The sequence below is a fragment of the Vidua chalybeata genome, chromosome 1 (genome assembly GCF_026979565.1).
Source record: "Vidua chalybeata isolate OUT-0048 chromosome 1, bVidCha1 merged haplotype, whole genome shotgun sequence".
Lineage (NCBI taxonomy): Eukaryota > Metazoa > Chordata > Aves > Passeriformes > Viduidae > Vidua > Vidua chalybeata.
In genome coordinates this window covers 152659985-152685479 of record NC_071530.1, presented here as the reverse complement: position 1 = coordinate 152685479, position 25495 = coordinate 152659985, and the positions used below count along the sequence as shown (strand labels likewise).

Genomic DNA, 25495 nt, shown 5'->3' with positions numbered 1-25495 from the left:
AGGGACAGTGACACAGTGACAGTGACACAGTGACACAGTGACAGTGACACAGGGTCACTGAGCTCGCTGCCCTTCGACTGCACCCAGGCACTGCCTGTCCCCAAACCCATCGGTCAGTGACACTGACAGTGACACAGTGACAGTGACAGTGACACAGTGACAGTGACAGTGACACAGTGACACAGGGACAGTGACACAGTGACAGTGACACAGTGACAGTGACAGTGACACAGTGACAGTGACACAGTGACAGTGACAGTGACACAGTGAGACAGTGAGACAGTGACACAGTGACAGTGACACAGGGTCACTGAGCTCGCTGCCCTTCGACTGCACCCAGGCACTGCCTGTCCCCAAACCCATCGGTCAGTGACACTGACAGTGACACAGTGACAGTGACAGTGACAGTGACAGTGACACAGTGACAGTGACACAGTGACAGTGACACAGTGACAGTGACAGTGACAGTGACACAATGACAGTGACAGTGACACAGTGACACAGTGACAGTGACACAGTGACAGTGACACGGTGACAGTGACACTGTGACAGTGACAGTGACAGTGACAGTGACACAGTGACAGTGACACAGTGACAGTGACACAATGACAGTGACAGTGACACAGTGACACAGTGACAGTGACACAGTGACAGTGACACGGTGACAGTGACACTGTGACAGTGACACAGTGACAGTGACACAGTGACAGTGACAGTGACACAGTGAGACAGTGACACAGTGACACAGTGACAGTGACACAGGGTCACTGAGCTCGCTGCCCTTCGACTGCACCCAGGCACTGCCTGTCCCCAAACCCATCGGTCAGTGACACTGACAGTGACAGTGACAGTGACAGTGACAGTGACACAGTGACAGTGACAGTGACACAGTGACAGTGACACAGGGTCACTGAGCTCGCTGCCCTTCAACTGCACCCAGGCACTGCCTGTCCCCAAACCCATCGGTCAGTGACAGTGACAGTGACACAGTGACAGTGACAGTGACACAGTGACAGTGACACAGTGACAGTGACACTGTGACACAGTGACACAGTGACAGTGACACAGTAACAGTGACACAATGACAGTGACAGTGACACAGTGACACAGTGACAGTGACACAGTGACAGTGACACAATGACAGTGACAGTGACACAGTGACACAGTGACAGTGACACAGTGACAGTGACAGTGACACAGTGACAGTGACACGGTGACAGTGACACTGTGACACAGTGACACAGTGACAGTGACACAGTAACAGTGACACAATGACAGTGACAGTGACACAGTGACACAGTGACAGTGACACAGTGACAGTGACACGGTGACAGTGACACTGTGACACAGTGACACAGTGACAGTGACAGTGACACTGTGACACAGTGACACAGTGACACAGTGACAGTGACAGTGACGTAGTGACACAGTGACAGTGACACAGTGACAGCTACCGTGGAGTGATGGTGGTGCTGGTGTTGTCAATGACACTGTCCCCATGTCCTCGTGTCCCCCAGGTCTGTGGTGATGGTGACACTGACACTGACGGTGACACTGACAATGGCAGTGACACTCTCCCCATGTTCCTGTGTCCCTGGGGGAGTGGTGATGGTGACAATGACAGTATTGACAATGACACTGTCCCCAGTGTCCCCAGGGGGCATGCTGACGGTGGCACTGATGGTGACACTGTCCCTGTCCCCGTGTCCAAGGGGGTGTGGTTATGACAGTGACACTGACACTGTCCCCATGTCCCAGGGGGTGCAGTGACAATGACAGTGACTCTGTTCCCATGGTGACACTGTCCCTGTCCCCAGTGCCACAGGAGGTGTGGTGGTGCTGATGGTGACACTGTCCTTGTCCCCATGTCACAGGAGGTGTGGTGATGGTGACAATGACAGTGACACTGTCCCCATGTCCCCATTGTCCCCAGTGTCCCAGGTGTGGTGACAATGACACTGACACTGTCCCCATGTCCTAGGAGGAGTGGTGATGGTGGCACTGACGGTGACACTGTCCCCATGTCCCCCTGTCCCCATGTCCCAGGAAGAGTGGTGATGGTGTGGTGATGGTGACACTGATGGTGGCACTGATGGTGATGCTGATGGTGTGGTGACGGTGACACTGATGGTGACACTGTCCCCATGTCCCAGGAGGAGTGGTGATGGTGCCACTGATGGTGCCACTGATGGTGCCACTGTCCCAGGGCAGGTGTCCCTGTCCCCATGTCCCAGGAGGAATGGTGATGGTGTGGTGATGGTGTGGTGATGGTGACACTGATGGTGACACTGTCCCTGTCCCCATGTCCCCATGTCCCAGGAGGAATGGTGATGGTGTGGTGATGGTGTGGTGATGGTGACACTGTCCCTGTCCCCATGTCCCCATGTCCCAGGAGGAATGGTGATGGTGTGGTGATGGTGTGGTGATGGTGACACTGATGGTGACACTGTCCCTGTCCCCATGTCCCCATGTCCCAGGAGGAGTGGTGATGGTGTGGTGATGGTGTGGTGATGGTGACACTGACGGTGACACTGACGGTGACACTGTCCCTGTCCCCATGTCCCAGGAGGAATGGTGATGGTGTGGTGATGGTGTGGTGATGGTGACACTGACGGTGACACTGTCCCTGTCCCCATGTCCCAGGAGGAGTGGTGATGGTGTGGTGATGGTGTGGTGATGGTGACACTGACGGTGACACTGTCCCTGTCCCCATGTCCCAGGAGGAATGGTGATGGTGTGGTGATGGTGTGGTGATGGTGACACTGACGGTGACACTGTCCCTGTCCCCATGTCCCAGGAGGAGTGGTGATGGTGTGGTGATGGTGTGGTGATGGTGACACTGACGGTGACACTGTCCCTGTCCCCATGTCCCCATGTCCCAGGAGGAATGGTGATGGTGTGGTGATGGTGTGGTGATGGTGACACTGACGGTGACACTGACAGTGACACTGTCCCCATGTCCCCATGTCTCAGGAGGAGTGGTGATGGTGTGGTGATGGTGACACTGACGGTGACACTGATGGTGACACTGTCCCCATGTCCCCATGTCCCAGGAGGAGTGGTGATGGTGTGGTGATGGTGACACTGACGGTGACACTGATGGTGACACTGTCCCCATGTCCCCATGTCCCCATGTCCCAGGAGGAGTGGTGATCTTCGCTGTGAACTCGCTGCTGTACCTGAACCAGAGCGTGCCCCCGTACGGGGTGGCGCTCAACAGCCTCACCTGCGGCACCACCGTCTTCCCGCTGCGTAAGGGACACCGCCGGGCCTGGCCCTGTCCTGGCCCTTCCCTGTCCCTGTCACTGTCCCTGTTCCTGTCCCCTTTCCTGTCCCTGTCACTGTCCCTGTCCCCGTCCCTGTCCCCATTCTGTCCCTGTTCCTGTCCCTATTCCTATCCCTGTCCCCATCCCTGCCATGTCCCTGTCCCTCTCCCTGTTCCTGTCCCTGTCCCTCTCCCTGTCCCCATCCCCGCTGTGACTGTCCCTGTCCCCGTCCCTGTCCGTGTCCCTGTCCCTCTCCCCATCCCCACTGTGACTGTTCCTGTCCCCATCCCTGTCCCCATCCCCACTGTGTCTGTCCCCATCCCTGTCCCCATCCCTGTCCCCATCCCCACTGTGACTGTTCCTGTCCCCATCCCTGTCCCCATCCCTGTCCCCATCCCCACTGTGACTGTCCCCATCCCTGTCCCCATCCCTGTCCCCATCCCCACTGTGACTGTCCCCATCCCTGTCCCCATCCCCACTGTGACTGTCCCCATCCCTGTCCCCATCCCTGTCCCCATCCCCACTGTGACTGTCCCTGTCCCCATCCCTGTCCCTGTCCCTGTCCCCATCCCCACTGTGACTGTCCCCATCCCTGTCCCCATCCCCACTGTGACTGTCCCTGTCTCCATCCCTGTCCCCATCCCTGTCCCCATCCCCACTGTGACTGTCCCCATCCCTGTCCCCATCCCTGTCCCCATCCCCACTGTGACTGTCCCCATCCCTGTCCCCATCCCCACTGTGACTGTCCCTGTCTCCATCCCTGTCCCCATCCCTGTCCCCATCCCTGTCCCCATCCCCACTGTGACTGTCCCCATCCCTGTCCCCATCCCTGTCCCCATCCCCACTGTGACTGTCCCCATCCCTGTCCCCATCCCTGTCCCCGTCCCTGTCCCTGTCCCTGTCCCCATCCCTGCTGTGACTGTCCCCATCCCTGTCCCCATCCCTGTCCCCGTCCCCGTCCCTGTCCCTGTCCCCATCCCCACTGTGACTGTCCCCATCCCTGTCCCCATCCCTGTCCCCGTCCCTGTCCCTCTCCCTGTCCCTGTCCCTGTCCCCATCCCTGCTGTGACTGTCCCCATCCCTGTCCCCAGGGGTCCAGGAGGGCGTGAGGATGACTCTGGACTGTGCCCAGGCCACCTTCATCTCCTATGACAAGATGGTCATCTCGCTCAAGGGGGGGGAGATGTGAGTCTGGGGGCTCCTGGGGGTGTCCCCAAAGATTTCGGGGTGTCCCTAAGGATTTGGGGTGTCCCCTGTCCCCGAAGTGCCACCCCCTGTCCCAGCCGTGTCCTGGAGCTGGTCAGGGACAGGATGAGCTCTGTCCCCTCCTTCCCCTGGGACAAAGGGGGGGATCCGTGGGGGTCTTGGGGTCATCTCCAGGGATTTTGGGGGATCCTGGGGGTGTCCCAAAGGATTTGGGGTGTCCCCATGTCCCCCCCTGAGGTGTCCCCTGTGTATCCCAGCTGTGTCCTGATGCTTACTGGGGACAGGACGTGCTCTGTCCCTGGGGCAAGGAGGGGGGTCCCTGGTTTTTCTGGGGATGTCCCCAAGTATTTGGGGGTGTCCCCAAGGGTTTTGGGGATGTCCCCAAGGACTTTGGGGGTGTCCCCAGGTGTTTTGGGGTGTCCCCTCTCCCCCCATGAGCTGTCCCCTTGCTGTCCCAGCAGTGTCCTGACACTGATCACGGATGGGATGTGCTCTGTCCCTGGGACAAGGGGGGTCCCTGGTGGTGCTGGGATGACTTTTGGGGGGTCTCCAGGGATTTGGGAGTGTCCCCAAATATTTGGGGGTGTCCCCAAGGGTTTTGGGGGTGTCCCCAAGGACTTTGGGGGTGTCCCCAGGTGTTTTGGGGTGTCCCCTGTCCCCCCATGAGCTGTCCCCTTGCTGTCCCAGCAGTGTCCTGACACTGATCATGGATGGGATGTGCTCTGTCCCTGGGACAAGGGGGGTCCCTGGTGGTCCTGGGATGACTTTTGGGGGGTCTCCAGGGATTTGGGGGTGTCCCCAAGGGTTTGGGGTGTCCCCAAGGACCTGGGGGTGTCCCCAAGGACTGGTTTTGGGGTGTCCCCTCTCCCCCCCTGAGCTGTCCCCTCCTGTCCCAGCTGCGTGCTGATCACGGACACAACCCGCTCCATCCCTGGGACAAGGGGGGATCCCCGTTTTTCTGGGGGTGTCCCCAAATATTTGGGGGTGTCCCCAAAGACCTGGGGGTGTCCCCAAGGACCTGGGGCTGTCCCCAAGGATTTTGGGGTGTCCCCAAGGGTTTTGGGGTGTCCCCTGTGCCCCCCTGAGCTGTCCCCTCCTGTCCCAGCTACGTGCTGACGCTGATCACGGACGGGATGCGCTCCGTGCGCTCCTTCCACTTCGACAAAGCGGCCGCCTCCGTCCTCACCACCTGTGTAAGCACCTGGGCACACCTGGGCACACCTGGGCACACCTGGGCACACCTGGCACGCCCAGGGGACACCTGGGGACACTCAGGGGACACCTGTGTCCCCAGATGGTCCCTCTGGAGCCGGGGTATCTGTTCCTGGGGTCCCGCCTGGGGAACTCCCTCCTGCTCAGGTACACGGAGAAGCTGCAGGAGCCCCCGGCCGGGGCGGGCAAGGAGGGGCCCGACAGACAGGTGAGACCCCAAAACACACCTGGGTATCCCAAAACTCACCTGAGCACCCCAAAATTCACCTGAGGATCCCCAAAACCCTCCCCACAACCCCAAAATCCACCTGGGGGGACCCTGAAACCCACCCTGCGACCCAAAAATCCCCATCCCAGAGCCCCCGGCCGGGGCAGGCAAGGAGGGGCCCGACAGACAGGTGAGATCCCAAAACACACTTGGGTACCCCAAAACACACCTGGGCACCCCAAAATTCACCTGTGGATCCCCAAAACTCACCTGAGCACCCCAAAATTCACCTGGGGATCCCCAAAACCCTCCCCACGACCCCAAAATCCTTCCCCAAGAACCCCAAATCCTCCCTGGGATCTCAAATCCCCATCCCAGAGCCCCCGTCCGGGGTGGGCAAGGAGGGGCCCGACAGACAGGTGAGACCCCAAAACACACCTGGGTATCCCAAAACTCACCTGAGCACCCCAAAATTCACCTGAGGATCCCCAAAACCCTCCCCACAACCCCAAAATCCACCTGGGGGGACCCTGAAACCCACCCTGCGACCCAAAAATCCCCATCCCAGAGCCCCCGGCCGGGGCAGGCAAGGAGGGGCCCGACAGACAGGTGAGATCCCAAAACACACTTGGGTACCCCAAAACACACCTGGGCACCCCAAAATTCACCTGTGGATCCCCAAAACTCACCTGAGCACCCCAAAATTCACCTGGGGATCCCCAAAACCCTCCCCACGACCCCAAAATCCTTCCCCAAGAACCCCAAATCCTCCCTGGGATCTCAAATCCCCATCCCAGAGCCCCCGTCCGGGGTGGGCAAGGAGGGGCCCGACAGACAGGTGAGACCCCAAAACACACCTGGGTATCCCAAAACTCACCTGAGCACCCCAAAATTTACCTGGGGATCCCCAAAACCCTCCCCACAACCCCAAAATCCACCTGGGGCGACCCTGAAACCCACCCTGCGACCCAAAAATCCCCATCCCAGAGCCCCCGGCCGGGGCAGGCAAGGAGGGGCCCGACAGACAGGTGAGATCCCAAAACACACTTGGGTACCCCAAAACACACCTGGGCACCCCAAAATTCACCTGGGGATCCCCAAAACTCACCTGAGCACCCCAAAATTCACCTGGGGATCCCCAAAACCCTCCCCACGACCCCAAAATCCTTCCCCAAGAACCCCAAATCCTCCCTGGGATCTCAAATCCCCATCCCAGAGCCCCCGTCCGGGGTGGGCAAGGAGGGGCCCGACAGACAGGTGAGACCCCAAAACACACCTGGGTATCCCAAAACTCACCTGAGCACCCCAAAATTTACCTGGGGATCCCCAAAACCCTCCCCACAACCCCAAAATCCTCCCCAAAGAACCCCAAATCCTCCCTGGGACCTCAAATCCCCATCCCAGAGCCCCCGTCCGGGGTGGGCAAGGAGGGGCCCGACAGACAGGTGAGACCCCAAAACACACCTGGGCAACCCAAAAGTCACCTGGGCACCCCAAAATTCACCTGGGGATCCCCAAAATCCACCTGGGGATCCCAAAATTCACCTGGGGATCCCCAAAATCCACCTGGGGATCCCAAAATTCACCTGGGCACCCCAAAAGTCACCTGGGGATCCCCAAAATCCACCTGGGGATCCCAAAATCCACCTGGGGATCCCCAAAATCCACCTGGGGATCCCAAAATTCACCTGGGCACCCCAAAAGTCACCTGGGGATCCCCAAAATCCACCTGGGGATCCCAAAATTCACCTGGGCACCCCAAAAGTCACCTGGGGATCCCCAAAATTCACCTGGGCACCCCAAAATGCACCTGGGGATCCCAAAACTCATCCGGGCACCCCAAACCACACCTGGGCACCCCAAAACTCACCTGGGCACCCCAAATCTGTGCCTGTCCCCCCCAGGAGGAGCCCCCGGTGAAGAAGAAACGCTCGGAGCCATCGGGGCCATGGGCAGGTGGGGACACCTGGGGATACTGGGGACACCTGGGGGACACCTGGGGGACATTGGGGACATTGGGGACACCTGGGGGACACCTGGGGGACATTGGGGACATTGGGGACACCTGGGGGACACCTGGGGGACACTGGGGATACCTGGGGGACATTGGGGACATTGGGGACACCTGGGGGTCACCTGGGGACACCTGGGACACTGGGGACATTGGGGACACCTGGGGACATTGGGGACACCTGGGACACTGGGGACACCTGGGGGACACTGGGGACACCTGGGGGACACTGGGGACACCTGGGACATTGGGGACACCTGGGGGACACCTGGGACATTTGGGACACCTGGGGACACCTGGGGGACACTGGGGACACCTGGGGACATCTGGGGACACCTGGGGGACACCTGGGACATTGGGGACACCTGGGGACATTGGGGACACCTGGGACACTGGGGACACCTGGGACATTTGGAACACCTGGGGGACACTGGGGACACCTGGGGACACCTGGGGGACACTGGGGACACCTGGGACATTTGGGACACCTGGGGACACCTGGGGGACACCTGGGGACATCTGGGGACACTGGGGACACCTGGGACATTGGGGACACCTGGGGGACATTGGGGACACCTGGGACATTGGGGACACCTGGGGGACACTGGGGACACCTGGGGGACACTGGGGACACCTGGGACATTGGGGACACCTGGGGGACACTGGGGACACCTGGGACATTTGGAACACCTGGGGACACCTGGGGACACCTGGGGGACACTGGGGACACCTGGGACATTGGGGACACCTGGGGGACACTGGGGACACCTGGGGGACTTTGGGGACACCTGGGGGACACTGGGGACACCTGGGGGACTTTGGGGACACCTGGGGGACACTGGGGACACCTGGGACACTGGGGACACCTGGGGGACACCTGGGGGACTCTGGGGACACCTGGGGACACCTGGGGGACACTGGGGACACCTGGGACATTGGGGACACCTGGGGACACTGGGGACACTTGGGGGACTTTGGGGACACTGGGGACACAGTGGGGGGTGGCACCGGGTGACAGGGGGGTGACAGCGGTGACACGGGGCCATGGAGGTGGCACTGGGGTGGCAGGGGACGGGTGGGGGACACGTGAGGCACGGGAGGGTGGCAGGGGGGTGACACAGGGTGACAGGAGGTGACACAGGGGATGGCAGCAGGTGACACAGGTGACAGGTGTGTCCCTGTGGCAGGGGGGTGACACAGGTGACACAGGTGACACAGGTGACACAGGTGACAGGTGTGTCCCTGTGGCAGGGGGGTGATACCGGGGGTGACACAGGTGACACAGGTGACACAGGTGACAGGTGTGTCCCTGTGGCAGGGGGGTGACACAGGTGACACAGGTGACACAGGGGTGTGACACAGGTGACACAGGTGACACAGGTGACAGGTGACAGGTGTGTCCCTGTGGCAGGGGGGTGACACAGGTGACACAGGGGTGTGACACAGGTGACACAGGTGACACAGGTGACAGGTGTGTCCCTGTGGCAGGGGGGTGACACAGGTGACACAGGGGTGTGACACAGGTGACACAGGTGACACAGGTGACAGGTGTGTCCCTGTGGCAGGGGGGTGACACAGGTGACACAGGTGACACAGGGGTGTGACACAGGTGACACAGGTGACACAGGTGACAGGTGTGTCCCTGTGGCAGGGGGGTGACACAGGTGACACAGGTGACACAGGTGACAGGTGACAGGTGTGTCCCTGTGGCAGGGGGGTGACACAGGTGACACAGGTGACACAGGTGACAGGTGACAGGTGTGTCCCTGTGGCAGGGGGGTGACACAGGTGACACAGGGGGTGACACAGGTGACACAGGTGACACAGGGGTGTGACACAGGTGACACAGGTGACACAGGTGACAGGTGACAGGTGTGTCCCTGTGGCAGGGGGGTGACACAGGTGACACAGGTGACACAGGTGACAGGTGACAGGTGTGTCCCTGTGGCAGGGGGGTGACACAGGTGACACAGGTGACACAGGTGACAGGTGACAGGTGTGTCCCTGTGGCAGGGGGGTGACACAGGTGACACAGGTGACAGGTGACAGGTGTGTCCCTGTGGCAGGGGGGTGACACAGGTGACACAGGTGACACAGGGGTGTGACACAGGTGACACAGGTGACACAGGTGACAGGTGTGTCCCTGTGGCAGGGGGGTGACACAGGTGACACAGGTGACACAGGTGACAGGTGTGTCCCTGTGGCAGGGGGGTGACACAGGTGACACAGGTGACAGGTGTGTCCCTGTGGCAGGGGGGTGACACAGGTGACACAGGTGACAGGTGACAGGTGTGTCCCTGTGGCAGGGGGGTGACACAGGTGACACAGGTGACACAGGTGACAGGTGACAGGTGTGTCCCTGTGGCAGGGGGGTGACACAGGTGACACAGGTGACACAGGGGTGTGACACAGGTGACACAGGTGACACAGGTGACAGGTGTGTCCCTGTGGCAGGGGGGTGACACAGGTGACACAGGTGACACAGGTGACAGGTGTGTCCCTGTGGCAGGGGGGTGACACAGGTGACACAGCGGGTGACACAGGTGACACAGGTGACACAGGGGTGTGACACAGGTGACACAGGTGACACAGGTGACAGGTGACAGGTGTGTCCCTGTGGCAGGGGGGTGACACAGGTGACACAGGGGTGTGACACAGGTGACACAGGTGACACAGGTGACAGGTGTGTCCCTGTGGCAGGGGGGTGACACAGGTGACACAGGTGACACAGGGGTGTGACACAGGTGACACAGGTGACACAGGTGACAGGTGTGTCCCTGTGGCAGGGGGGTGACACAGGTGACACAGGTGACACAGGTGACAGGTGACAGGTGTGTCCCTGTGGCAGGGGGGTGACACAGGTGACACAGGTGACACAGGTGACAGGTGACAGGTGTGTCCCTGTGGCAGGGGGGTGACACAGGTGACACAGGGGGTGACACAGGTGACACAGGTGACACAGGGGTGTGACACAGGTGACACAGGTGACACAGGTGACAGGTGACAGGTGTGTCCCTGTGGCAGGGGGGTGACACAGGTGACACAGGTGACACAGGTGACAGGTGACAGGTGTGTCCCTGTGGCAGGGGGGTGACACAGGTGACACAGGTGACACAGGTGACAGGTGACAGGTGTGTCCCTGTGGCAGGGGGGTGACACAGGTGACACAGGTGACAGGTGACAGGTGTGTCCCTGTGGCAGGGGGGTGACACAGGTGACACAGGTGACACAGGGGTGTGACACAGGTGACACAGGTGACACAGGTGACAGGTGTGTCCCTGTGGCAGGGGGGTGACACAGGTGACACAGGTGACACAGGTGACAGGTGTGTCCCTGTGGCAGGGGGGTGACACAGGTGACACAGGTGACAGGTGTGTCCCTGTGGCAGGGGGGTGACACAGGTGACACAGGTGACAGGTGACAGGTGTGTCCCTGTGGCAGGGGGGTGACACAGGTGACACAGGTGACACAGGTGACAGGTGACAGGTGTGTCCCTGTGGCAGGGGGGTGACACAGGTGACACAGGTGACACAGGGGTGTGACACAGGTGACACAGGTGACACAGGTGACAGGTGTGTCCCTGTGGCAGGGGGGTGACACAGGTGACACAGGTGACACAGGTGACAGGTGTGTCCCTGTGGCAGGGGGGTGACACAGGTGACACAGGTGACAGGTGTGTCCCTGTGGCAGGGGGGAAGCCGCAGGCGCAGGACGAGGTGGACGAGATCGAGGTGTACGGCAGCGAGGCGGCCTCGGGGACACAGCTGGCCACCTACTCCTTCGAGGTACTGTCCTTGTCACCTCCCTGTCACCTGTGTGTCACCCCAACCTGGCCACCTACTCCTTCGAGGTACTGTCCTTGTCACCTCCCTGTCACCTGTGTGTCACCCCAACCTGGCCACCTGCTCCTTCGAGGTACTGTCCTTGTCACCTGTGTGTCACCTGTGTGTCACCCCAACCTGGCCACCTGCTCCTTCGAGGTACTGTCCTTGTCACCTGTGTGTCACCTGTGTGTCACCCCAACCTGGCCACCTACTCCTTCGAGGTACTGTCCTTGTCACCTGTGTGTCACCTGTGTCACCCCCTGTGCCCCCGCGGTGACCCCACGTCCCCGTGCCAGGTGTGTGACAGCATCCTCAACATCGGGCCCTGCGCCAACGCCGCCATGGGGGAGCCAGCCTTCCTGTCCGAGGAGGTGAGGGACCCAAAAACCCCAAAATCCACCCCAAAACCCTCAAAATCCACCCCAAAACCCACCCCAACCCCGGCCTTCCTGTCCGAGGAGGTGAGGGACCCAAAAACCCCAAAATCCACCCCAAAACCCTCAAAATCCACCCCAAAACCCACCCCAACCCCGGCCTTCCTGTCCGAGGAGGTGAGGGACCCAAAAACCCCAAAATGTGCCCCAAAACCCCCAAAATCCACCCCAAAACCCACCCCAACCCCGGCCTTCCTGTCCGAGGAGGTGAGGGACCCAAAAACCCCAAAATGTGCCCCAAAAACCCCAAAATCCACCCCAAAACCCACCCCAACCCCGGCCTTCCTGTCCGAGGAGGTGAGGGACCCAAAAACCCCAAAATGTGCCCCAAAAACCCCAAAATCCACCCCAAAACCCACCCCAACCCCGGCCTTCCTGTCCGAGGAGGTGAGGGACCCAAAAACCCCAAAATGTGCCCCAAAAACCCCAAAATCTGCCCCAAAACCCACCCCAACCCCGGCCTTCCTGTCCGAGGAGGTGAGGGACCCAAAAACCCCAAAATGTGCCCCAAAAACCCCAAAATCCACCCCAAAACCCACCCCAACCCCGGCCTTCCTGTCCGAGGAGGTGAGGGACACAAAAACCCCAAAATGTGCCCCAAAAACCCCAAAATCCACCCCAAAACCCACCCCAACCCCGGCCTTCCTGTCCGAGGAGGTGAGGGACCCAAAAACCCCAAAATGTGCCCCAAAAACCCCAAAATCCACCCCAAAACCCACCCCAACCCCGGCCTTCCTGTCCGAGGAGGTGAGGGACACAAAAACCCCAAATGTATCCCAAAACCCACCCCAAATTCCTGCACCCTAAAATTCCTGCACCCCAGGCCCTGACCCCACAACTGACCCCACACTGACCCCACACCTGACCCCAAAGCTGACCCTATACCTGACCCCAAAGCTGACCCCACACTGACCCCAAAGCTGACCCCAAAGCTGACCCTATACCTGACCCCACACTGACCCCACACTGACCCCATACCTGACCCCAAAGCTGAACCTATGCCTGACCCCACACTGACCCTATACCTGATCCCAAAGCTGACCCCACACTGACCCCAAAGCTGACCCTATACCTGACCCCAAAGCTGACCCCACACTGACCCCAAAGCTGACCCTATACCTGACCTCAAAGCCGACCCCACACCTGATCCCAGATGACCCCAAACCTGATCCCAAAACTGACCCCACACTTGACCCCAAAACTGACCCCAAAGCTGGCCCCACACTGACCCCAAAGCTGACACCACACTTCATCCTAAATGACCCCAAACCCTGACCCCAAAGGACCCCAAATGACCCCAAACATGACCCCAAAGCTGACCCCACACTGACCCCAAAGCTGACCCTATACCTGACCCCACACCTGACCCCACACTGACCCCACACTGACCCTATACCTGACCCCACACTGACCCCACACTGACCCTATACCTGACCCCACACTGACCCTATACCTGACCCCACACTGACCCCACACTGACCCCACACTGACCCTATACCTGACCCCACACTGACCCCACACTGACCCCATACCTGACCCCACACTGACCCTATACCTGACCCCACACTGACCCCATACCTGACCCCACACTGACCCCACACTGACCCCACACTGACCCCATACCTGACCCCACACTGACCCTATACCTGACCCCACACTGACCCCACACTGACCCCAAAGCTGACCCCACACTGACCCCAAAGCTGACCCTATACCTGACCCCACACTGACCCCACACTGACCCCACACCTGACCCCAAAGCTGAACCTATGCCTGACCCCACACTGACCCCACACTGACCCCACACTGACCCCACACTGACCCCACACTGATCCTATACCTGACCCCACACTGACCCCACACTGACCCCAAAGCTGACCCTATACCTGACCCCACACTGACCCCACACTGACCCCACACTGACCCTATACCTGACCCCACACTGACCCCACACTGACCCCACACTGACCCCAAAGCTGACCCCACACCTGACCCCAAAGCTGACCCTATACCTGACCCCATACCTGACCCCGCTGTCTCCCACAGTTCCAGAACAGCCCCGAGCCCGACCTGGAGATCGTCCTGTGCTCAGGGTACGGCAAGAACGGGGCGCTGACCGTGCTGCAGGTACCCCAAAAATACCCCAAAAACACCCCAAAAACATCCCTGAACCCCAAAAACATCCCAAAAACATCCTTGAACCCCAAACCACCCCAAAACCATCCCAAAAACATCCCTGAACCCCAAAACCACCCTTGTGCTCGGGGTACGGCAAGAACGGGGCGCTGACCGTGCTGCAGGTACCCCAAAACCACCCCAAAAACACCCCAAAAACATCCCTGAACCCCAAATACATCCCAAAAACCTCCCTGAACCCCAAATACATCCCAAAAACATCCTTGAACCCCAAACCACCCCAAAACCACCCCAACAACATCCCTGAACCCCAAAACCACCCCTGTGCTCGGGGTACGGCGAGAACGGGGCGCTGACCGTGCTGCAGGTACCCCAAAAACCACCCCAAAAACCACCCCAAAACCAACCCTGAACCCCAAATACATGCCAAAAACATCCCAAAAACATCCCTGAACCCCAAAAACCACCCCAGAAACACCCCTGAACCCCAAAACCATCCCTGAACCCCAAAAACCACCCCAAAAACATCCCTGAACCCCAAAACCATCCCTGAACCCCAAAAACCACCCCAAAAACATCCCTGAACCCCAAACCACCCCAAAACCACCCCAAAAACATCCCTGAAACCCAAAACCACCCCTGTGCTCGGGGTACGGCAAGAACGGGGCACTGACCGTGCTGCAGGTACCCCAAAAACCCCCAAAAACACCCCTGAACCCCAAATACAACCCAAAAACATCCCAAAAACATCCCTGAACCCCAAAAACCACCCCAAAAACATCCCTGAACCCCAAATACAACCCAAAAACATCCCAAAACCATCCCTGAACCCCAAATACACCCCAAAAACATCCCTGAACCCCAAAACCACCCCAAAACCATCCCTGTGCTCGGGGTACGAAAAGAACGGGGCGCTGACCGTGCTGCAGGTACCCCAAAAACCCCCAAAAACTCACCTGGGCACCCCAAAACCACCCCTGAGACCCCTCCGATTCCCAAACGCCCCCCTAAACCCCAAAACCCCAAATTTCTCCGTGAACCCCAAAAACCCCCGACCCCCCTGAACCCCCAAAACCCCCCTTTTACCCCAAATCCCCTGAACCCCAAAACCCCAAATTCCCCCCCAAACCCCAAAACCCCCAAACCCCTGAACCCCAAAAACCCTAAAGCCCTGAACCCCAAAACTCCAAATTTCCCCCTGAATCCCCCAAACCTCCTGAACCCCAAAACCCCAAATTTCCCCCTGAACCCCCCAAAACCCCAAACTCTCCTGAACCCCAAAACCCTAAATCCCCCTGAACCCCAAAACCCCAAATTCCCCCCTGAACCCCACAAACCCCCCTGAACCCCAAAACACCAAATCCCCCCAGAACCGCAAACCCCCTGAACCCCAAAACCCCAAATTTGCCCCTGAACCCCACAAACTGCAAACCCCCCTGAACCCCAAAACCTCAAATTTCCCCCTGAACCCCAAAACCCCAAACCCTCCTGAACCCCACAAACCCCAAAGCCCCCCAAACCCCAAAACCCAAAATTCCCCCCTGAACCCTACAAACCCCAAACCCCCTTTGAACCCCCCAAAACCCCAAATTTCCCCCGGAACCCCAAAATCCCAAATTTCCCCCTGAACCCCCCAAACTCCCCTGAACCCCACAAACCCCAAACCCCTCTGAACCCCAAAACCCCAAATTTCCCCCTGAACCCCACAAACCCCAAACCCCCCTGAACTCCCCAAAACCCCAAATTTCCCCCGGAACCCCAAAACCCCAAATTTCCCCCTGAACCCCAAAACCCCAAACCCTCCTGAACCCCACAAACCCCAAAGCCCCCTGAACCCCAAAACCCAAAATTCCCCCCTGAACCCCACAAACCCCAAACCCCCTTTGAACCCCCCCAAAACCCCAAATTTCCCCCGGAACCCCACAAACCCCCCTAAACCCCAAATCCCCCCAGAACTGCAAACCCCCTGAACCCCAAAACCCCAAATTCCCCCCTGAACCCAAAAACCCCAAAGCCCCCCGAACCCCAAAACCCAAAATTCTCCCCTGAACCCCACAAACCCCAAACCCCCCTGAAGCCCAAAACCCCAAATTTCCCCCTGAACCCCACAAACCCCAAACCCCCCTGAACCCCCAAAACCCCAAATTTCCCCCTGAACCCCAAAACCCCAAATTTCCCCCTGAACCCCACAAACCCCCCTGAACCCCAAAACCCCCAATTCCCCCCTGAACCCCAAAACCCCAAATCCCCCCAAAACCCCAAATTTCCCCCTGAACCCCAAAACCCCCAATTCCCCCCTGAACCCCAAAACCCCAAATCCCCCCAAAACCCCAAATCCCCTGAACCCCAAAACCCCAAATTTCCCCATGAACCCCACAAACCCCCCTGAACCCCAAAACCCCAAATCCCCTGGAACCGCAAACCCCCTGAACCCCAAAACCCCCAATTCCCCCCTGAACCCCAAAACCCCAAATCCCCCCAAAACCCCAAATCCCCTGAACCCCAAAATCCCAAATTTCCCCCTGAACCCCAAAACCCCAAATCCCCTGGACCCCAAAACCCCAAACCCCCCCGCACCGCCCAGTCCCCCCGCGGGAGGTTCCCGGGGGGCCGATCCCGGTGCCAGAGCAGGGCTGGGGTGAACCAGGGTGACCCCAAAGTCTGGGGAGCGCCTGTACCCCCCAGGGACACCCCAAAAGTGTGGGGTGCACCCCAAAACCCGCCTGAACCACCCAGGGACACCCCAAAAGTGTGGGGTGCACCCCAAAACCTGCCTGTACCCCCCAGGGACACCCCAAAACCCACCTGTATCCCCCATGGACACCCCAAAAATCTATGGGGTACCCCAAAACCCACCTGTACCCCCCAGGGACACCCCAAAAGTGTGGGGTGCACCCCAAAACCCGCCTGAACCACCCAGGGACACCCCAAAAATCTATGGGGTACCCCAAAACCTGCCTGTACCCCCCAGGGAGACCCCAAAAATCTATGGGGTACCCCAAAACCCACCTGTACCCCCCAGGGACATCCCAAAAGTGTGGGGTGTACCCCAAAACCTGCCTGTACCCCCCAGGGACACCCCAAAAATCTATGGGGTACCCCAAAACCCACCTGTACCCCCCAGGGACATCCCAAAAGTGTGGGGTGCACCCCAAAACCCGCCTGAACCACCCAGGGACACCCCAAAAATCTATGGGGTACCCCAAAACCCACCTGTACCCCCCAGGGACACCCCAAAAGTGTGGGGTGCACCCCAAAACCCGCCTGAACCACCCAGGGACACCCCAAAAATCTATGGGGTACCCCAAAACCTGCCTGTACCCCCCAGGGAGACCCCAAAAATCTATGGGGTACCCCAAAACCCACCTGTACCCCCCAGGGACATCCCAAAAGTGTGGGGTGTACCCCAAAACCCGCCTGTACCCCCCAGGGACACCCCAAAAATCTATGGGGTACCCCAAAACCCACCTGTACCCCCCAGGGACACCCCAAAAGTGTGGGGTGCACCCCAAAACCCGCCTGAACCACCCAGGGACACCCCAAAAATCTATGGGGTACCCCAAAACCCACCTGTACCCCCCAGGGACACCCCAAAAGTGTGGGGTGTACCCCAAAACCCACCTGTACCCCCCAGGGACACCCCAAAAATCTATGGGGTACCCCAAAACCTGCCTGTACCCCCCAGGGAGACCCCAAAAATCTATGGGGTACCCCAAAACCCACCTGTACCCCCCAGGGACACCCCAAAAGTGTGGGGTGTACCCCAAAACCCGCCTGTACCCCCCAGGGACACCCCAAAAATCTATGGGGTACCCCAAAACCCACCTGTACCCCCCAGGGACACCCCAAAAGTGTGGGGTGCACCCCTGACTGCTGTCCCTGTCCCTGTCCCCATCCCTGTCCCCTGTCCCCTCTGTCCCTGTCCCCTGTCCCCTCTGTCCCCTGTCCCCTCTGTCCCCTGTCCCCTCTGTCCCTGTCCCCATCCCTGTCCCCTCTGTCCCTGTCCCCTGTCCCCTCTGTCCCTGTCCCCATCCCTGTCCCTCTGACCACTGTCCCTGTCCCTGTCCCCTGTCCCCTCTGTCCCTGTCCCTGTCCCCTCTGTCCCTGTCCCCATCCCTGTCCCTCTGACCACTGTCCCTGTCCCTGTCCCCTGTCCCCTCTGTCCCTGTCCCCTGTGACCACTGTCTCTCTCATTGCTGTCCCTCTGACCACTGTCCCTGTCCCCATCCCTGTCCCCTGTCCCCTCTGTCCCTGTCCCCTGTCCCTGTTGGTGTCCCCCTGACTGCTGTCCCTGTCCTTGTCCCCTGTCCCATCCCCATCCCTGTCCCTCTGACCACTGTCCCTGTGCCCTGTCCCCATCCCTGTGCCCTGTCCCCATTGGTGTCCCCTGACCGCTCTCCCTGAAATCCCTGTCCCCTGTCCCCATCCCTGTCGGTGTCCTCCTCCGCACTCTCTGTCCCTTGTCCCCTGTTCCCTGTCCCTGTCCCCTGTGCCCTGTCCCCATTGGTGTCCCCTGACCGCTCTCCCTGTCCCCTGTCCCCTGTCCCTGTCCCCTGTGCCCTGTCCCCATTGGTGTCCCCTGACCGCTCTCCCTGTCCCCATCCCTGTCCCTGTCCCCTGTGCCCTGTCCCCATTGGTGTCCCCTGACCGCTCTCCCTGTCCCCATCCCTGTCCCTGTCCCCTGTGCCCTGTCCCCATTGGTGTCCCCTGACTGCTCTCCCTGTCCCCATCCCTGTCCCTGTCCCCTGTGCCCTGTCCCTGTCCCCTGTGCCCTGTCCCCATTGGTGTCCCCGACCGCTCTCCCTGTCCCCGTCCCTGTCCCTGTCCCCATCGGTGTCCCCTCACCGCTGTCCCTGTCCCCGTCCCTGTCCCTGTCCCCATCGGTGTCCCCTCACCGCTGTCCCCGTCCCTGTCCCTGTCCCCATCGGTGTCCCCTCACCGCTGTCCCCTGTCCCCTGTCCCTGTCCCCTGTGCCCTGTCCCCATTGGTGTCCCCTGACCGCTCTCCCTGTCCCCTGTCCCCTGTCCCTGTCCCCTGTGCCCTGTCCCCATTGGTGTCCCCTGACCGCTCTCCCTGTCCCCTGTCCCCTGTCCCTGTCCCCTGTGCCCTGTCCCCATTGGTGTCCCCTGACCGCTCTCCCTGTCCCCATCCCTGTCCCTGTCCCCTGTGCCCTGTCCCCATTGGTGTCCCCTGACCGCTCTCCCTGTCCCCTGTCCCCTGTCCCTGTCCCCTGTACCCTGTCCCCATTGGTGTCCCCTGACCGCTCTCCCTGTCCCCATCCCTGTCCCTGTCCCCTGTGCCCTGTCCCCATTGGTGTCCCCTGACCGCTCTCCCTGTCCCCATCCCTGTCCCTGTCCCCTGTGCCCTGTCCCCATTGGTGTCCCCTGACCGCTCTCCCTGTCCCCTGTCCCCTGTCCCTGTCCCCTGTGCCCTGTCCCCATTGGTGTCCCCTGACCGCTCTCCCTGTCCCCATCCCTGTCCCTGTCCCCTGTGCCCTGTCCCCATTGGTGTCCCCTGACCGCTCTCCCTGTCCCCTGTCCCCTGTCCCTGTCCCCTGTGCCCTGTCCCCATTGGTGTCCCCTGACCGCTCTCCCTGTCCCCATCCCTGTCCCTGTCCCCTGTGCCCTGTCCCCATTGGTGTCCCCTGACCGCTCTCCCTGTCCCCTGTCCCCTGTCCCTGTCCCCTGTGCCCTGTCCCCATTGGTGTCCCCTGACCGCTCTCCCTGTCCCCTGTCCCCTGTCCCTGTCCCCTGTGCCCTGTCCCCATTGGTGTCCCCTGACCGCTCTCCCTGTCCCCATCCCTGTCCCTGTCCCCTGTGCCCTGTCCCCATTGGTGTCCCCTGACCGCTCTCCCTGTCCCCTGTCCCCTGTCCCTGTCCCCTGTGCCCTGTCCCCATTGGTGTCCCCTGACCGCTCTCCCTGTCCCCATCCCTGTCCCTGTCCCCTGTGCCCTGTCCCCATTGGTGTCCCCTGACCGCTCTCCCTGTCCCCTGTCCCCTGTCCCTGTCCCCTGTGCCCTGTCCCCATTGGTGTCCCCTGACCGCTCTCCCTGTCCCCGTCCCTGTCCCTGTCCCCTGTGCCCTGTCCCCATTGGTGTCCCCTGACCGCTCTCCCTGTCCCCGTCCCTGTCCCTGTCCCCTGTGCCCTGTCCCCATTGGTGTCCCCTGACCGCTCTCCCTGTCCCCTGTCCCCTGTCCCTGTCCCCTGTGCCCTGTCCCCATTGGTGTCCCCTGACCGCTCTCCCTGTCCCCTGTTCCCTGTCCCTGTCCCCTGTGCCCTGTCCCCATTGGTGTCCCCGACCGCTCTCCCTGTCCCCGTCCCTGTCCCTGTCCCTGTCCCCATCGGTGTCCCCTCACCGCTGTCCCTTTTCCCGATCCCTGTCCCTGTCCCCATCGGTGTCCCCTCACCGCTGTCCCTTTTCCCGATCCCTGTCCCTGTCCCTGTCCCCGTCGGTGTCCCTGACGGTGTCGGTGTCCCCAGCGCAGCATCCGGCCGCAGGTGGTGACCACGTTCGAGCTGCCCGGCTGTTACGACATGTGGACGGTCACCGCGCCCCCGCCGCGGGAACAGGTGGGTGCCCGTGTCCCCGTGTCACCCGTCCTGTGTCACCTGTGTCACCCACTGTGTCACCATGTCTCTGTGTCCCTGTGTCACCCCTCTTGTGTCACCGTGTCCCTGTGTCATTGTGTCCCCGTGTCACCCCTCCGTGTCACCTGTGTCCCTGTGTCACCCCCCCTGTGTCACCGTGTCACCCCCTGTGTCACCCCCCTGTGTCACTCCCGTGTCACCCCTCCGTGTCACCTGTGTCACTGTGTCACCTCTCCTCTGTTACCGTGTCCCCATGTCACCGTGTCCCTGTGTCACCCCTCCTGTGTCACCCCTCCTGTGTCACCATGTCCCTGTGTCACCCTTCCTGTGTCACCCCTCCTGTGTCACCATGTCCCTGTGTCACCCTTCCTGTGTCACCCCTCCGTGTCACCTATGTCCCTGTGTCACTGTGTCCCTGTGTCACCCTTCCTGTGTCACCCCTCCTGTGTCACCATGTCCCTGTGTCACCCTTCCTGTGTCACCCCTCCGTGTCACCTATGTCCCTGTGTCACTGTGTCCCTGTGTCACCCTTCCTGTGTCACCGTGTTCCTGTGTCACCCTCCCTGTGTCACCTGTGTCCTGTGTCACTCCCCTGTGTCACCTGTGTCCCCATGTTACCCCCATGTCACCGTTTCCCCGTGTCACCCCGTGTCAACCCGTGTCACCCCCGTGTCACCATGTCACCGTGTCACCCTCCCTGTCACTGTGTCCCTGTGTCACCCACTGTGTCAACCCCCTGTGCCACTGTGTCCCCATGTCACCCCCCTGTGTCCCCACGTCCCTGTGTCCCCATCCCTGTCCCTGTGTCCTGTGCCACTGTCCCCATTCGTGTCCCTGTGTCCCCTCATGTCCCCATGTCACCCTCCCTGTATCACCATATCCCTGTGTCCCCTCGTGTCCTGTGTCACTGTCCCCATTCATGTCCCTGTGTGCCCTCATGTCACCCTCCCTGTGTCACCATGTCCCTGTGTCCCCTCGTGTCCCTGTGTCACACACTGTCCCCATCCCTGTCCCCGTGTCCCCTTATGTCCCCATGACACCATCCCTGTGTCCCCATGTCACCCTCCCTGTGTCCCCCTGTCCCTGCCATCCCCGTGTCCCCCTGTGTCCCCTGTTTGTGACCCCCATCTCTGTGTCCCCATGTGTCCCTGTGTCCTCTCATGTGTCCCTGTCCCCCTTCCCCTTGTCCCCTGTCCCCCCTGTCCTTCTGTCTCCCTCCCCTTGTCCCACTGTGTCCCCATGTTGTTCTGTCCCCTCCTTGTCCCCTGTCCCTGTGTCCCCAAGTCCCCCATCTCCATGTTGTGCCATCCCAGTGTCCCTCATCTGTGTCCCTGTGTCCCGTTTGTGACCCGCCATGTCACTGTGTCCCCTGATGTCTTCTCATCCCATGTCCCTCTGTCCCTGTGTCCCAATGTCCCCTTGTCCCCTCCATGTCCCCTTGTCCCCTCCATGTCCCCTTGTCTGCCCCGTGTCCCCTGTCTCCCTGTCCCTGTGTCCCCCATTCCTCTGTCCCCTGTCTCCCTGTCCCTGTGTCCCCTGTCCCCACCGAGGCTCTGTCCCCACAGCCCGAGGTGGCCCCGGGGACCAGCGCGGAGCCCGAGGCAGCGACGGCGGCTCCGGAAAGTTCTGAGGAGGACGGGGAACGTCACGGGTTCCTCATCCTGAGCCGCGAGGACTCCACCATGGTGAGAAGGGACATTGGGGACATTGGGGACATCACGGGGACATAGGGGACATAACGTCACGGGTTCCTCATCCTGAGCCGCGAGGACTCCACCATGGTGAGAAGGGACATTGGGGACATCACGGGGACATAGGGGACATAACGTCACGGGTTCCTCATCCTGAGCCGTGAGGACTCCACCATGGTGAGGGACATTGGGGACATCACGGGGACATCATGGGGGCAGGGTTTCCTCATCCTGAGCCGCGAGGGCTCCACCATGGTGAGGGACATTGGGGACATTGGGGACATCATGGGGACATCCCAAGGGCAGGGGTTCCTCATCCTGAGCCGCGAGGGCTCCACCATGGTGAGGGACATTGGGGACATCACGGGGACATCATGGGGACATGGGGACAGGGGTTCCTCATCCTGAGCCGTGAGGACTCCACCATGGTGAGGGGACGTTGTTGGGGACATTGGGGACATGGGGACACGGGTTCCTCATCCTGAGCCGTGAGGGCTCCACCATGGTGAGGGACATTGGGGACATCACGGGGACATTGGGGACATGGGGACACGGGTTCCTCATCCTGAGCCGCGAGGGCTCCACCACGGTGAGGGACAGGGACCATCGTGGGGACAGTGACATGATCTTGGGGACTCCCCTGGGTGCCACATCCAGGGTTCAGTGCCCCACAGTGTCCCCTTATTGTCCCCATGTCCCTCCTTGGGGACAGCACCCATGTTGTGGTGGCTCTGTGGGTGCCACATCCCCAGTGTCCCCAATGTCCCCAGTGTCCCCAGCGTCCCCACTGTCCCCAGTGTCCCCAGTGTGCCCAGTGTCCCCAATGTCCCCAGTGTCCCCGCTGTCCCCGCTGTCCCCAGTGTCCCCAATGTCCCTGGTGTCCCCGGTGTCCCCGGTGTCCCCAATGTCCCCGCTGTCCCCAGATCCTGCAGACGGGCCAGGAGATCCTGGAGCTGGACACGAGCGGCTTCGCCACGCAGGGCCCGACCGTGTTCGCAGGGAACCTGGGCCAGGGCCAGTTCATCGTGCAGGTGTCACCTCTGGGGCTGCGCCTGCTGCAGGGCGGTGAGTGACACACCTGGGGACACACCTGGGGACACACCTGGGGACAGGGACACACCTGGGGACAGGGACACAGCTGGGGACAGGGACACACCTGGGGACAGGGACACAGCTGGGGACAGGGACACACCTAGGGACAGGGACACAGCTGGGGACAGGGACACACCTGGGGACAGGGACACACCTGGGCCAGGGCCAGTTCATCGTGCAGGTGTCACCTCTGGGGCTGCGCCTGCTGCAGGGCGGTGAGTGACACACCTGGGACACACCTGGGGACACACCTGGGGACAGGGACACACCTGGGGACAGGGACACACCTGGGCACATCTGGGGACACACGTGGGGACAGGGACACAGCTGGGGACAGGGACACAGCTGGGGACAGGGACACACCTGGGCACATCTGGGGACACACGTGGGGACAGGGACACAGCTGGGGACAGGGACACAGCTGGGGACACCTGCAGTGACATCAGGGGATCACATGGGGGCCCAGGTGTCCTCAGGTGTGACACCAAGGGGGTGTCACCAGCAGAGGTGACACCAGGGTGGCACTTCCGGGTGGTTCCTGAGCCTGAGAGTGACAGGTGACAGCAGCAGGTGATACCGGGAGTGACATTAGGGGGTTCCTGCTGGTGAAGTGACAATGAGGTGACATTGAGGGTGACACAGGTGACCCTGGGGGTGACATTGATGTGACACTGCTGTGACACTGCTGTGACATTGCTGTCCCTGTGGGTTTGGGTGACACAGGGATGATGTGACAGGGCTGTGACACTGCTGTGACCCCATGGTGACACTGCTGTGACACTGCTGTCCCTGCAGTGACCCAGCTGCACTTTGTCCCCATAGATTTGGGGTGACACAGGGGCTGTGACACTGCTGTGACACTGCTGTCCCCTCCCAGTGACCCAGCTGCACTTTGTCCCCGTGGGCTTGGGTGACACAGGGGCTGTGACACTGCTGTGACACTGCTGTGACACTGCTGTGACACTGCTGTCCCCGCAGTGACCCAGCTGCACTTTGTCCCCGTGGGTTTGGGTGACACAGGAGTGATGTGACACTGCTGTGACACTGCTGTGACACTGCTGTGACACTGCTGTGACACTGCTGTCCCTGCAGTGACCCAGCTGCACTTTGTCCCCGTGGGTTTGGGGTGACACAGGGGTGATGTGACAGGGCTGTGACACTGCTGTGACACTGCTGTCCCCTCCCAGTGACCCAGCTGCACTTTGTCCCCGTGGGTTTGGGGTGACACAGGGGTGATGTGACAGGGCTGTGACCCCATGGTGACACTGCTGTGACACTGCTGTCCCTGCAGTGACCCAGCTGCACTTTGTCCCCATAGATTTGGGGTGACACAGGGGCTGTGACACTGCTGTGACACTGCTGTGACACTGCTGTGACACTGCTGTCCCCTCCCAGTGACCCAGCTGCACTTTGTCCCCGTGGGCTTGGGTGACACAGGGGTGATGTGACACTGCTGTGACACTGCTGTGACACTGCTGTGACACTGCTGTCCCTGCAGTGACCCAGCTGCACTTTGTCCCCGTGGGTTTGGGTGACACAGGAGTGATGTGACACTGCTGTGACACTGCTGTGACACTGCTGTGACACTGCTGTCCCCGCAGTGACCCAGCTGCACTTTGTCCCCGAGGGTTTGGGGTGACACAGGGGTGATGTGACACTGCTGTGACACTGCTGTGACACTGCTGTCCCCTCCCAGTGACCCAGCTGCACTTTGTCCCCGTGGACCTGGGCTCTCCCATCGTGCACTGCGCCGTGGCCGATCCCTTCGGGGTGCTGCTCAGCGCCGACGGCCACCTGGCCACCTTCACCCTCAAGGGGGACACCTAC

At 60.7% G+C, this 25495-nt stretch overlaps 1 protein-coding gene across 1 annotated transcript; it reads left to right on the top strand.

Moving 5' to 3' along the window:
• Positions 1–746: 746 nt before the first annotated feature.
• On the top strand, positions 747–23649 carry LOC128789928 (cleavage and polyadenylation specificity factor subunit 1-like; the record flags this gene model as incomplete). Its single annotated transcript, XM_053946289.1, has 12 exons — positions 747–822; positions 3142–3252; positions 4358–4451; positions 5578–5665; positions 5767–5892; positions 7797–7848; positions 11594–11688; positions 12024–12098; positions 14208–14288; positions 20778–20867; positions 22451–22570; positions 23500–23649. Coding segments are annotated over 12 exons (1158 nt in total), but the record flags the coding sequence as incomplete, so codon positions are not given.
• Positions 23650–25495: the final 1846 nt, after the last annotated feature.